The sequence below is a fragment of the Bombina bombina genome, chromosome 8, assembly GCF_027579735.1.
Source record: "Bombina bombina isolate aBomBom1 chromosome 8, aBomBom1.pri, whole genome shotgun sequence".
Lineage (NCBI taxonomy): Eukaryota > Metazoa > Chordata > Amphibia > Anura > Bombinatoridae > Bombina > Bombina bombina.
The window spans coordinates 209,067,428-209,082,321 of NC_069506.1; the positions used below are offsets into that span (position 1 = coordinate 209,067,428).

General features: G+C 40.6%; 1 protein-coding gene across 1 annotated transcript in view; it reads right to left on the reverse strand.

Annotated features, from left to right (window-relative positions):
* Positions 1-4,535: 4,535 nt before the first annotated feature.
* Positions 4,536-14,894, reverse strand: part of LOC128638112 (cationic trypsin-3) — a 42,286-nt gene continuing 31,927 nt past the window's right edge. Inside the window, exon 5 of the mRNA XM_053689975.1 lies at positions 4,536-4,845. Coding sequence (XP_053545950.1) covers positions 4,696-4,845 — 150 coding nt within the window. The 3' untranslated portion in view covers positions 4,536-4,695. The remainder of the gene's footprint in view (positions 4,846-14,894) is intronic.

The following is a 14,894-nucleotide window of genomic DNA, read 5'->3' on the forward strand; positions in this document are numbered from 1 at the left end:
CCATTTTTCTCAGAAATTCGGAATCATATTCTCTCCAAGCACCTTCACTACGATTACACTGTATCCAGTGTATGGTGTTGGTGTATTTCAATATAGCTATGTTTTGAGAAGGGTATTTCTCAAGATAGCAGGATGAGAAAACCCTAAAACACTGCAGCCATTCGTCAAATGAGTCAGGGCGCTTAAAATTCTTAGGGCCTGTCCCATCTGCACTTTTTTCTTTTTCTCTATACGCCTCAACAGACAAATCAAAAATATTAATATACTTCCCCTGATGTATTCGTTTTACAAATTTTTGCCGCAAATGGGCATCGCCATAAAGAGGCGCCCTCCTCTCTGAAATGGCTCTGGAGGGGGGTAAATCTACCATAGTAGGCACCGGGTTATCCCTGTGAGGGGGTTGGGCAGGTTCTAAACTAGCTTTCTATTTTGATCCGCCAGCCCTCTCTCAAAAAATTTTTATTCATGCGAAACATTTCCTTTTGACCCTTCCCTTGCAAACCTAAGGACGTATCACTGTCAGAGTCAGTATCCGTGTGTGAAGAGTCAGAAGAGTCTTGCTGATCATGACTTAAGACACCTTGGGCAACTGGCTGGCTATGTCCCAACAAACCAGCATCAGGTGGTGGTTCTGGATGAGGAACTGATACTGTAGTGGGAGTTTTCATCTGCTCCCTGGAGGTGCCTGGGTTGGCCGTATCCACAGGTGTGCTCATGGGTATTGCTGCAGACTGCTTTGCTGATGTAGAGCCATCTGCATCTAGTACTTCCTGCAAAAGATTAATCAGATTTCGAGCACTTTGGACATTGATTGTGGATGGAGTTACATTAGCAATTATGGATGAAATAGAATTTTGCCTATGGTCAGTAATCAATGCATCATTATTAATATGCAAATAATCAGGATTGCCAATAAGCCCCTCTTGCCTAAGTGAAGAAACATTCATCCTGCCAGCATCAATAATGCCCACACTTGCTGCCACATTTTGCTGTGCTAAAGCACTCAAACCAACAGAAGCATTCACAGCATTCACACCCCCTAAATGGTTAGTGGGAAGAATAGCCCCATTGTGATTACGTAAAGACATATGGGCCTGAGTCACGCCAGACACGCTAGACTGCACAAAATCAAGGGGTCTTTTTACTCTATGCCCCCTGTTAGTAGAGTGTATTGCACCCCCTTTTATAATTTGAGCCAATTTTGTGTTTATTGACTTTTTATGTATCGGACTGGTATTTTGAGAAAAATTTCTACTCCTGCCTCTCCCTCTCATAACATTTGTACTACCACCAAGCCCAGGTCCGCTTGCGCATGCATCCCTTCTCACCAAGCCCCTCCTGGCAACCAATGTCTTGGATAACCTGAGGGACCTACCCTGCCGTGTTGCTTCCATGGTCTTGAATGGCCGAACCGGAAGTTACTCCACCCACTTCCAGTGACACGGCCGAAGGAACTGCGACACCGGAAGTAGATCCCAGAGCTTGCGGTCGAGTTACCGAAGGCTCCAGTTGGGTATTAGGCCTCAAGATGACATTAGGCCCCGATGATGGTGCCACAGGGGCCGATGGTGGTAAAGTATGCACCGGAGGGGCTACTTGATGTAGTGACACTGGTGGTGTGGTGGTAGAAATATTGGGCAATTGGGGCTGGATAGCAGCATGGGCCCCTGCATTACTGATGGCACAGGTGGTGTTGGGGTAGAAATACCGGTCAATTGAGGCTGGATAGCAGCAGCTTGGGCCCCCACCAATAATGATGGCACTGGTGGTGTGACATTAGAAATAACGGTTAATTGAGGCTGTATAGCAGCATGGGGCCCCTGCACTAATGAATGACCAAATTGGTGCTGCTGCTGCACAAGGCCTATATGTCCTGGGCTCAAAAAGGTTGTGGGCACTGTTAATCTATTAGGAGATTGCAGCAGCTTTGCTGACAAAATTGGAGGGGGGTTCGTTGAAATAGGGCCTGGGATAGCTATTGGACTAGTGACCTGTGGGCCATGCAATATCCCAGTAGTAGCCATTGCTGCTGCAATTGATGTAATGAAATTAGTTACTGCAGATACAGCAGATGGAGGCACAGTATTAAACAAGGAGGCTACCTGGTTTACATCTACCACTTGCGGAGGCTGCTGTGAAAGCATGAAGGAAGTTTGCTCTTCCCCCCCTGCTAACTGAGATTCCTGTACCGAATCTTCAGGAATAATTTCTTGCAATGGGGCTGAATGAATCTGAGCTGAGACCACATTAGGATATGGGGTAGGAGGGATAATGTCTACATCTTCAGCATTATTTTCCTGTGTACTTATCTGCTTTTTTGCTTTTTCAGTGCCTAAATGGTCCTGGTAACTCCTGGGTGGAAGGATTGAACGCCTGGAATGATTCATTTCCAAAGAATGGAAGTTTGAAGATGACCAGCTACAAATGGAAAACACGTCTCAGCCTGGATCAGATGGAGAAGAGGAAGTTGAATAGGAAGCATCAGCTTTTTACCTTGTAAGGAGGGGCCTTCCCTAACCTGCAACATTGTTGCACCTAGAACCAACCCTCTTCTCCTATCACACTTTCCTACAGCCTTAACCATTATGAAGATGAGGAAAAGGAAGCGCTGAGTCTTGTAAGTGGATGCAAAAAGCTTTTATTAGGAGCAAGCTTCCATGAAAACCAGTAGGTAAACTCCTATCTTACGCATTTCGCGCATGAGCACATGTGCTTCATCAGAGAAGGAGGAGGGTTACCTCACATGCACATGAGGCCTACCGCTCTTCCACTTTCTGGTCATCACTCACCCCTAGCAACCTTTTCCTGCGCAACAGGGCCGAGACCTCCCGCTGCCAGGGTGTAATTAGATCTCCACCTGAGATAAGGACTCTCCGCTACCAAGCCGCTCGAACTGAATAGTTGGAGATGGGAGATCATACACCTTACCGCTATAGACTTATCCAGGCCTAGGCTGATTAGCCATAGCCCTGCCATTCACATGTGAGCCGCCATGGACAAACGGGGATTGGGAGGGAGGGAAAACACGTCTCAGCCTGGATTGGATGGAGAAGAGTAAGTTGAATGGGAAGCATCAGCCTTTTTACCTGGTACTGAGGGGCCTTCCCTAACCTGCAACATTGTTGCACCTAGAACCAACCCTCTTTCTCCTATCCCACTTTCCTACAGCCTTAACCATTAGCCTGCTCCAGGCCCATGCTGGGCCCTACACTAACTTTTCTTGCTAAGGTTTAAAATAGAAACATAATCTTGCTCTAATTCCAACAATGTCATTCAGATAAATACACAGATGTGGTGCCCACCCCTTGGTCAAGAAATTAACATTTTGAATATATAGCACTTGATAACCATGTCAGTTCAATTAAAATAAGATTAATGGCTTTCGCCTTAATAGGAAATTAAATATGGCTGAACTGACACAAATCCCTGAAATAGGCTGAAAAAATGTGTTTGTAAAACATCCACTCTAGTGCAAATTCACTCCAACAAAATCACAGGTTTAGAATAGACATTAATGGAATTTAAAGAGACAATCTACTTGAATTTTTTGTTGTTTAAAAAGATAATGGCACATATGAACTACTTCTGTCTAGCTTTGAAAAGCTAATAAAATGCTCTAAGATAAGAGGTTGCCTTCAAGGGCTTAGAAATCAGCATATGAGCCAACCTAGGATTAGCCTTCAGCAAAGAATACCAAGTAAACAAAGCAAATTTGATGATAAAAGTAAATTGTTAAGTTGTTTAAAATTGCATGTTCTATCTGAATCATAAACGTTTAATTTTGAGTTTATTGTCCCTTTAACTAAGATCTATAATAAGTGAAGCACAATTCATTTTTTTTATCCAGAATATTCACAAATAAATGTGTGATCAAATCAATATCCACAAGTGAACTTGTACATACTATCAACTGGGGGTAGAGTTATGTATAGTTCTATTTTAAGTATAATTAAGATGCTATACCTTTTGTTCTTACTTTACAACAGTCATTCATTATCAGCAACAGACTAACTATTTTTTTACGTGCCCCATGTAAATTGCAGAGAGAAGCTACGTATTTTTTTCACCTTTTTTTTCCCTTTCCTTATTAAAGGGTCATAATAGTGGAAAAAAATAATTTAAAGACTAGTGACCCTGTACCTCTGTTTAACACATAGTAGGAGTACCACTTTGGACCCACAGAGCACTGCTTGTTCCTTACAGAAACTGCAGCTGACCCAATCAGCAGCGTTAGTGGCATGATCCTGATATTGCTGCTGATTGGGTTTGTGGCATTTTCTGCTCTTGACCAGCAGTGCTCTGTGGGTCCCAAGCAGTATTGTTACTACTGTATATGTTTAACATCTTCACTGTGGTTAAAAACATAGAGGTGCAGGGTCGCTAGTCGGAAAAATACAAGATCTATTGAATTACTGTGTGTTATTTTTTCTATCTATAATAGCCCTTTAAGAACCTACAAATATTACTTTAATTGAAATAATTTACAGAATATTAATTTAATGGAAGTGTTTGGTTTAAAAGGAAGACCATATGCATTGAAGATGTTACAATGAGTCATTTATTGAAATGATATATTTGCTTTAAGATATTAAATAACATAGCAGTAATTACTATTGCTTTTTGTTGCCAATAATATGAACGCACATTGGTAAGTTAGCGATACAATAAAAACAGTGACTTAAGGGCTGAGCTTCTTCAGTAATTGTCTGTAACATTCTTTATCCAATCTATGTAATTGCAAACTTTGGTGTATACACCAGGATAACCAGTTTCGGCACAACCCTGCCCCCAAGATACCACACCATAGAGCTCTCCATTACACACCAGAGGGCCGCCAGAGTCACCCTGTAGAGAGACAAAATATAATAGTTTTATGAGTGAGAACAATATCAAAACACATTTTAAATACAAATATGAAGAAAAAATATTTAAATGTGTCTTTTTAATAATGAAATATGGTGCATATATTGTTTTAAACTGTAGTTTGACATAAAAGGATTTGTTTATGAACTGGTTTTGCAAACACTACTCTGATATAGTCTGAAGTAAGAAAACAGTTCCACATTTGACTACTTCCCAGTCTATTTGTGTCAGGGTATCTTGTTGTGCTGACCACAGGAACAGTAATCAGCATTAAAAAAAGCTAAAGAAAAAAGAACTCATCATGACTTGTAAGCTACAATGGTTCCCAGTCTCACTAAGTAAAATGCAACCCCTCTAGGCATTAAAGGAACATGAAACCCAAAATTATTCTTTCATGATTCAGATAGAGAATACAGTTTCAAACAACATTCCAATTTACTTCTATTATTTAATTTGCGTATAACTTCAGATATTCTTTCTTTAAGAAATAGCAAAGCTCATGGATGAGTCAACCACACTAGGCATCTATGTGCAAACACCAATCAGAAGAAACTGAGCCTATTTAGATATGCTTTTCAACACATGATATCAAGAGAATGAAGCAAATTAGATAAATGAAGTAAATTGCATGCTCTTTCTAAATCATGAAAGAAAGAAATTGGGTTTCATGTCCCATTAAATAAAACCAAACTGATACCATGATTCCTTTTCTTTCATGTAATTGGCAAGAGTCCATGAGCTAGTGACATATGGGATATACAATCCTACCAGGAGGGGCAAAGTTTCCCAAACCTCAAAATGCCTATAAATACACCCCTCACCACACCCACAATTCAGTTTTACAAACTTTGCCTCCTATGGAGGTGGCGAAGTAAGTTTGTGCTAAGATTTCTACGTTGCGCTTCTCAGCATTGTTGAAGCTCGATTCCTCTCAGAGTACAGCGAATGTCAGAGGGACGTGAAGGGAGTATCACTTATTGAATACGATGATTTCCCTAATGGGAGTCTATTTCATAGGTTCTCTGTTATCGGTCATAGAGATTCATCTCCTACCTCCCTTTTCAGATCGACGATATACTCTCAATTTACCATTACCTCTACTGATAACTGTTTCAGTACTGGTTTGGCTATCTGCTATATGTGGATGGGTGTCTTTTGGTAAGTATGTTTTCATTACTTAAGACACCTCAGCTATGGTTTGGCACTTTATGCATTTATATAAAGTTCTAAATATATCTATTGTACTTATATTTGCCATGAGTCAGGTTCATGTATTTCCTTCTGCAGACTGTCAGTTTCATATTTGGGGAAAATAAATATTTTTTGAGAAATTTTTTTCTTACCTGGGGTTTAGTCTTTTTTTCAATTGACTTCTTTCTTGCAAATTGCGGCCAGTATTAGGCCCGCGGGTGCGCCAAATGCTAGACTTTATTGCGTCATTCTTGGCGCGAGAATTTTTTTGGCGCGAAAAATACGTCTATGACGCAGCTTCGTCATTTCCGGCGTCATAGTTGACACCGAAGCCTTTGACACGGTTGCTTCATTAGTGACGCGAGTGTGTAATTTCCGGTTATTATTGGCGCCAAAAAAGTTTTCAGTTACGTTGCGCGTCATACTTGCCGCCAAACTTTTTCATTATTTTAATACCCCATTGATGTTTGCCTCTTGCCTTTTTCTCTATCAGAGGGCTATGCTATTTGCATTTTTTTTCCCATTCCTGAAACTGTCATATAAGGAAATTGATAATTTTACTTTATATGTTGTTTTTTCTTTTACATTTTGCAAGATGTCTCAATCTGATCCTGCCTCAGAAGTTTCTGCTGGAACATTGCTGCCTGACATCGGTTCTACCAAAGCTAATGTACATGATATACCTATGAATTTTAAAGAATTTGTTTCTGATTCTATCCAGAAGGCTTTGTCTGCATTTCCACCATCTAATAAACGTAAAAGGTCTTTTAAAACTTCTCATTCAGTTGATGAAATTTCAAATGACCAACAACATAATAATGTATCCTCCTCTAAGGAGGATCTATCTGATACAGAAGATCCTTCCTCAGACATTGACACTGACAAATCTACTTATTTATTTAAAATAGAGTATATGCGTTCTTTATTAAAAGAAGTGTTAATTTCTTTGGATATTGAGGTAACTAGTCCTCTTGACGTTAAGTCTAATAAACGTTTAAATGCTGTTTTTAAACCTCCTGTGGTTTCTCCATGGGTTTTTCCTATTCCTGAGGCTATTTCTGATATGATTTCTAAGGAATGGAATAAGCCAGGTACTTATTTTATTCCTTCTTCAAGGTTTAAAAAATTGTATCCTTTACCAACAAATTCTATAGAGTTTTGGGAAAAAATCCCCAAAGTTGATGGGGCTATTCATATTCATATTCATATTCTGATTCATCCAGAACATTATCAGTTCCTTAGTTTCTCTTTTCTAGACAAGCATTACCAATTTGTTGCTCTTCCATTTGGTCTAGCAACAGCTCCAAGAATCTTTTCAAAGGTTCTAGGTGCCCTACTCTCTGTAATCAGAGAACAGGGTATTGCAGTGTTTCCTTATTTGGACGATATCTTGGTACTAGCTCAGTCTTTACGTTCTGCAGAATCTCACACGAATCAACTAGTGTTGTTTCTTCGGAAACATGGTTGGAGGATCAATTTACCAAAACGTTTCTTGATTCCTCAGACAAGGGTCACCTTTTTAGGCTTCCAGATAGATTCAGTGTCCATGACTCTGTCTTTAACAGACAAGAGACGTTTAAAATTGTTTGCAGCCTGCCGGCACCTTCAGTCTCAGTCATTCCCTTCAGTGGCTATGTGCATGGAAGTTTTAGGTCTCATGACTGCAGCATCGGACGCGATCCCCTTTGCTCGTTTTCACATGAGACCTCTACAGCTTTGTATGCTGAACCAATGATGCAGGGATTATACAAAGATATCACAATTAATATCCTTAAATCCCAATGTACAACACTCTCTAACGTGGTGGATAGATCACCATCATTTAATTCAAGGGGCTTCTTTTGTTCGGCCAACCTGGACTGTGATCACAACAGATGCGAGTCTTTCAGGTTGGGGAGCTGTTTGGGGATCTCTGACAGCACAAGGGGTTTGGAAATCTCAAGAGGCGAGATTACCAATAAATATTTTAGAACTCAGAGCTCTTCAGTTTTGGCCTCTGTTAAAGAGAGAACCGTTCATTTGTTTTCAGACAGACAATATCACAACAGTGGCATATGTCAATCATCAGGGTAGGGCTCACAGTCCCCAAGCTATGAAAGAAGTATCTCGGATGCTTGCTTGGGCGGAATCCAGCTCCTGTTTAATCTCTGTGGTGCATATCCCAGGTGTAGACAATTGGGAGGCGGATTATCTCAGCCATCAGGCTTTACAGGGAGTGCAGAATTATTAGGCAAGTTGTATTTTTGAGGATTAATTTTATTATTGAACAATAACCATGTTCTCAATGAACCCAAAAAACTCATTAATATCAAAGCTGAATAGTTTTGGAAGTAGTTTTTAGTTTGTTTTTAGTTATAGCTATTTTAGGGGGATATCTGTGTGTGCAGGTGACTATTACTGTGCATAATTATTAGGCAACTCAACAAAAAACAAATATATACCCATTTCAATTATTTATTTTTACCAGTGAAACCAATATAACATCTCAACATTCACAAATATACATTTCTGACATTCAAAAACAAAACAAAAACAAATCAGTGACCAATATAGCCACCTTTCTTTGCAAGGACACTCAAAAGCCTGCCATCCATGGATTCTGTCAGTGTTTTGATCTGTTCACCATCAGCATTGCGTGCAGCAGCAACCTCAGCATCCCAGACACTGTTCAGAGAGGTGTACTGTTTTCCCTCCTTGTAAATCTCACATTTGATGATGGACCACAGGTTCTCAATGGGGTTCAGATCAGGTGAACAAGGAGGCCATGTCATTAGATTTTCTTATTTTATACCCTTTCTTGCCAGCCACGCTGTGGAGTACTTGGACGCGTGTGATGGAGCATTGTCCTGCATGAAAATCATGTTTTTCTTGAAGGATGCAGACTTCTTCCTGTACCACTGCTTGAAGAAGGTGTCTTCCAGAAACTGGCAGTAGGACTGGGAGTTGAGCTTGACTCCATCCTCAACCCGAAAAGGCCACACAAGCTCATCTTTGATGATACCAGCCCAAACCAGTACTCCACCTCCACCTTGCTGGCATCTGAGTCGGACTGGAGCTCTCTGCCCTTTACCAATCCAGCCACGGGCCCATCCATCTGGCCCATCAAGACTCACTCTCATTTCATCAGTCCATAAAACCTTAGAAAAATCAGTCTTGAGATATTTCTTGGCCCAGTCTTGACGTTTCAGCTTGTGTGTCTTGTTCAGTGGTGGTCGTCTTTCAGCCTTTCTTACCTTGGCCATGTCTCTGAGTATTGCACACCTTGTGCTTTTGGGCACTCCAGTGATGTTGCAGCTCTGAAATATGGCCAAACTGGTGCCAAGTGGCATCTTGGCAGCTGCACGCTTGACTTTTCTCAGTTCATGGGCAGTTATTTTGCGCCTTGGTTTTTCCACACGCTTCTTGCGACCCTGTTGACTATTTTGAATGAAACGCTTGATTGTTCGATGATCACGCTTCAGAAGCTTTGCAATTTTAAGAGTGCTGCATCCCTCTGCAAGATATCTCACTATTTTTGACTTTTCTGAGCCTGTCAAGTCCTTCTTTTGACCCATTTTGCCAAAGGAAAGGAAGTTGCCTAATAATTATGCACACCTGATATAGGGTGTTGATGTCATTAGACCACACCCATTACAGAGATGCACATCACCTAATATGCTTAATTGGTAGTAGGCTTTTGAGCCTATACAGCTTGGAGTAAGACAACATGCATAAAGAGGATGATGTGGTCAAAATACTAATTTGCCTAATAATTCTGCACTCCCTGTACATCCAGGGGAGTGGTCTCTCCATCCAGATGTGTTTTCTCAGATTGTTCAGATGTGGGGTCTTCCAGAGATAGATCTCATGGCCTCTCATCTAAACAAGAAACTTCCCAGATACCTGTCCAGGTACAGGGATGTTCAGGCAGAAGCAGTGGATACACTGACACTTCCTTGGTGTTATCATCCTGCTTTCATTTTCCTCTAGTTCTCCTTCCAAGAGTGATCTCCAAAATCATCATGGAACAATCGTTTGTGTTGCTGGTGGCTCCAGCATGGCCACACAGGTTTTGGTATGTGGATCTGGTTCGGATGTCCAGTTGCCAGCCTTGGCCACTTCCGTTAAGGCCAGACCTACTGTCTCAAGTTCCGTTTTCTCAAATCATTAAATTTGAAGGTATGGTAATTGAACGCTTAGTACTAAGTCATAGAGGTTTCTCTGACTCAGTGATTAATACTATGTTACAAGCTCGTAAATCTGTCTCTAGAAAGTTTTATTATAGAGTTTGGAAGACTTACATTTCATGGTGTTCTTCTCATAAATTCTCTTGGCATTCTTTTAGAATTCCAAGAATTTTACAGTTTCTTCAGGATGATTTGGATAAGGGTTTGTCTGCAAGTTCCTTGAAGGGACAAATCTCTGCTCTTTCTGTTTTATTTCACAGAAAGATTGCTATACTTCCTGATATTCACTGTTTTGTACAGGCGTTAGTTCATATTAAGCCTGTCATTAACCCCTTAATGACCACAGCACTTTTCCATTTTCTGTCCGTGGGACCAAGGCTATTTTTACATTTCTGCGGTGTTTGTGTTTAGCTGTAATTTTCCTCTTACTCATTTACTGTACCCACACATATTATATGCCGTTTTTCTCGCCATTAAATGGACTTTCTAAAGATACCATTATTTTCATCATATCTTATAATTTAATATAAAAAAAATTATAAAATATGAGGAAAAAATTGAAAAAAACACACTTTTTCTAACTATGACCCCCAAAATCTGTTACACATCTAAAACCACCAAAAAACACCCATGCTAAATAGTTTCTAAATTTTGTCCTGATTTTAGAAATACCCAATGTTTACATGTTCTTTGCTTTTTTTGTAAGTTATAGGGCAATAAGTACAAGTAGCACTTTGCTATTTCCAAACCATTATTTTTCAAAATTAGCGCTAGTTACATTAGAACGCTAATATCTTTCAGGAATCTCTGAATATCCATTGACATGTATATATTTTTTTTTAGTAGACATCCCAAAGTATTCATCTAGGCCCATTTTGGTATATTTCATGCCACCATTTCACTGCCAAATGCGATTAAATACAAAAAATTGTTCACTTTTTTACTAATTTTTTCACAAACTTTTGGTTTCTCACTGAAATTATTTACAAACAGCTTCTGCAATTATGGCTTAAATGGTTGTAAATTCTTCTTTGGGATCCCCTTTGTTCAGAAATAGCAGACATATATGGCTTTGGTGTTGCTTTTTAGTAATTAGAAGGCTGCTAAATGCCACTGCGCACTACACGTGTATTATGGCCAGCAGTGAAGGGGTTAATTATGGAGCATGTAGGGAGCTTTTAGGGATAATTTTAGCTTTAGTGTAGTGTAGTTGACAACCCCAAATATTGATCTAGGCCAATTTTGGTATATTTCATGCCACCATTTCACCGCCAAATGCGATCAAATTAAAAAAAACTTAAAATTTTTCACAATTTTAGGTTTCTCACTGAAATCATTTACAAACAGCTTGTGCAATTATGGCACAAATGGTTGTAAATGCTTCTCTGGGATCCCCTTTGTTCAGAAATAGCAGACATATATGGCTTTGGCGTTGCTTTTTGGTAATTAGAAGGCCGCTAAATGCCGCTGCGCATCACACGAGTATTATGGCTAGCAGTGAAGGGGTTAATTAGGTAGCTTGTAGGGAGCTTGCAGGGTTAATTTTAGCTTTAGTGTAGAGATCAGCCTCCCACCTGACACATCACACCCCCTGATCCCTCCCAAACAGCTCTCTTCCATCCCCAACCCCACAATTGTCCCCGCCATCTTAAGTACTGGCAGAAAGTCTGCCAGTACTAAAATAAAAGTTATCTTTTTTTTTTTTGAGCATATTTACATATGCTGCTATGTAGGATCCCCCCTTAGCCCCCAACCTCCCTGATCCCCCCCCAAACAGCTCTCTAACCCCCCCCCCCTGCCTTATTGTGCACCATATTGGGTACTGGCAGCTGTCTGCCAGTACCCAGTTTCAAATTAAAACGGTTATGTTTATTTTTATTAAAAAAAACAACTATTTTCTGTAGTGTAGCTGCCCCCCCACAACCCCCAACCCCCAACCCTCTCCCAGATTACTAATTGTATTTATTTATACCATTTATACCCTCTCTCCCACTGAGTCTCTCCCACTATAATTGTTCCATAGTGTAGGGTTCCCACCCGCACACGCGCGCACCCGCCCGCGTGCACGCGCACGCACCCGCTCCTGTGCACGTGCGCGCATTCTGGCACGCACCGCACACGCGATCCTGCCCCCCTCCTCCATTGATCGCCGCCCACCCGCCTCCCTTGGTAAGCTCCCACCCACCAACGAACACCGCGATCAATGGCCGATGCAGAGAGGGCCACAGAGTGGCTCTCTCTAAATCGGACTGCTCAAAACTGTTATTGCAGGATGCCTCAATATCGAGGCATCACTGCAATAACATGAAAGCGGCTGGAAGCGATCAGGATCGCTTCCAGGGCTTTCAAAGACCAACGACGTACGGGGTACGTCCTTGGTCATTAACTGCATTTTTTTGCAGGACGTACCCCATACGTCGTTGGTCGTTAAGGGGTTAAATCAGTTTCCCCTCCTTGGAGTCTTAATTTGGTTTTGAAGGCTTTACAGGCTCCTCCATTTGAGCCTATGCATTCTTTGGACATTAAACTACTTTCTTGGAAAGTGTTGTTCCTTTTGGCTATCTCTTCTGCTAGAAGAGTTTCTGAGCTATCTGCTCTTTCTTGTGAGTCTCCTTTTCTGATTTTTCATAAGGATAAGGCAGTTTTGCGGACTTCTTTTCAATTTTTACCTAAGGTTGTGAATTCTAACAACATTAATAGAGAAATTGTTGTCCCTTCCTTGTGTCCTAATCCTAAGAATTCTTTGGAAAGATCCTTACATTCTTTGTATGTGGTAAGAGCTTTGAAATATTATGTGGAAGCTACTAAAGATTTCAGGAAGACTTCCAGTCTATTTGTTTTATTTTCTGGTCCTAGGAAAGGTCAGAACGCTTCTGCTATTTCCTTGGCTTCTTGGTTACAACTTTTGATTCATCATATTTGGAGTCGGGTCAGGCCCCGCCTCAGAGAATTACAGCTCATTCTACTAGATCAGTCTCCACTTCGTGGGCCTTTAAGAATGAAGCTTCAGTTGATCAGATTTGCAAAGCGGCAACTTGGTCCTCTTTGCATACATTTACTAAATTCTACCGTTTTGATGTATTTGCTTATTCAGAAGCAGTTTTTGGTAGAAAAGTTCTTCAGGCAGCTGTTTCAGTTTGATTATTCTGCTTTTGATTTTAGTTTTTTTCTTTCATTTATGAGAATAAACTTATTTTTTTGGTTTGTGGATTAATTTTTTCAGCGGAAAATAGCTGTTTTTATTTTTATCCCTCCCTCTCTAGTGACTCTTGCGTGGAGTTCCACATCTTGGGTATTGCTTTCCCATAGGTCACTAGCTCATGGACTCTTGCCAATTACATGAAAGAAAACATAATTTATGTAAGAACTTACCTGATAAATTCATTTTTTTCATATTGGCAAGAGTCCATGAGGCCCACCCTTTTTATGGTGGTTATGTTTTTTTGTATAAAGCATAATTATTTCCAAATTTCTTTTGTTGATGTTTTCTTTATCGCCCCACTGCTTGGCTATTTGTTAAACTGAATTGTGGGTGTGGTGAGGGGTGTATTTATAGGCATTTTGAGGTTTGGGAAACTTTGCCCCTCCTGGTAGGATTGTATATCCCATACGTCACTAGCTCATGGACTCTTGCCAATATGAAAGACATTAATTTATCAGGTAAGTTCTTACATAAATTATGTTTTTCTGGTGTTGATCTGTTTGCCTCAGCTTTACAAAATCAATTTTATTATCTTATTTGCTTTGCTCTTTTGCTATCTTTTGTTGAAGAGCATACTTAGGTAGGCTAAAGAGCAGCAATGCACTACTTGGAGCTGGATGGGGTGCACATAAAAGCCTCTTGTCATTGGCTAACCTGGTGTGTACAGATATTTCCCAATAGTGCATTGCTGCTCCTTCAACAAAATATAACAAGAAAATAAAAGGGTTTCATGTCCCTTTAAAAGTTTATATTAGGGGGTGGAGCTACTAAAATTGTTTTAATGCCCTAAAAACTTAAATTTTATGCACTTAATGACAGAACTGATCCACCTATAGTCTGGAAGTGACTGGGATCAACAGTTAAACAGATTCTAGGGGATATATCCCCAAAGCAGCTGAGAAAAAACAGTGCTGCCTCGATACGGGGCCTGCAGCCTGCGAGAGTAGTTGCAGAGGTGACTATACCGGAGCCATCGGAGGGCACCCACGCAACTCCCGATACAGGACAGCAAGCAAATCCCAGTCAGAGTGATAGAAACCCATAAGTTCTGGAGGAGAAAGCAGCTGGGTAAAGTGATAGATGTCAGAAGAGCGCCAAAACCAGACCAGTTTTGAGATCAGCTTTCATCAATGGGGTGTTATCCTCTGATTGTTGCAGTGATTCATTGCCTGATTCTTCCTCTATCTCCATATCTTTGGTTTTCTTCCAAGACTGGGGAGGTGTAAAGAAGGTGGACATTGCTGTATTTTTTCAATGCTTTGTCTCCCTTTACTGATCTCCTAAAGGTCATTTCTCATTTGTTGATTCACTTCAGTACCTTGATTTGTTGCTTGAGAGAGTTAATTGGTATCGATGTTGTTTTTCAAGTTTGTATAGAGGTAGGTATCCTTTAGATGTATAGGGCCGTGGCGAAAATGAACATACTCCCTCGAATTTTATACCTTTTCAGAGCCCTACCCATCAAGATTGTT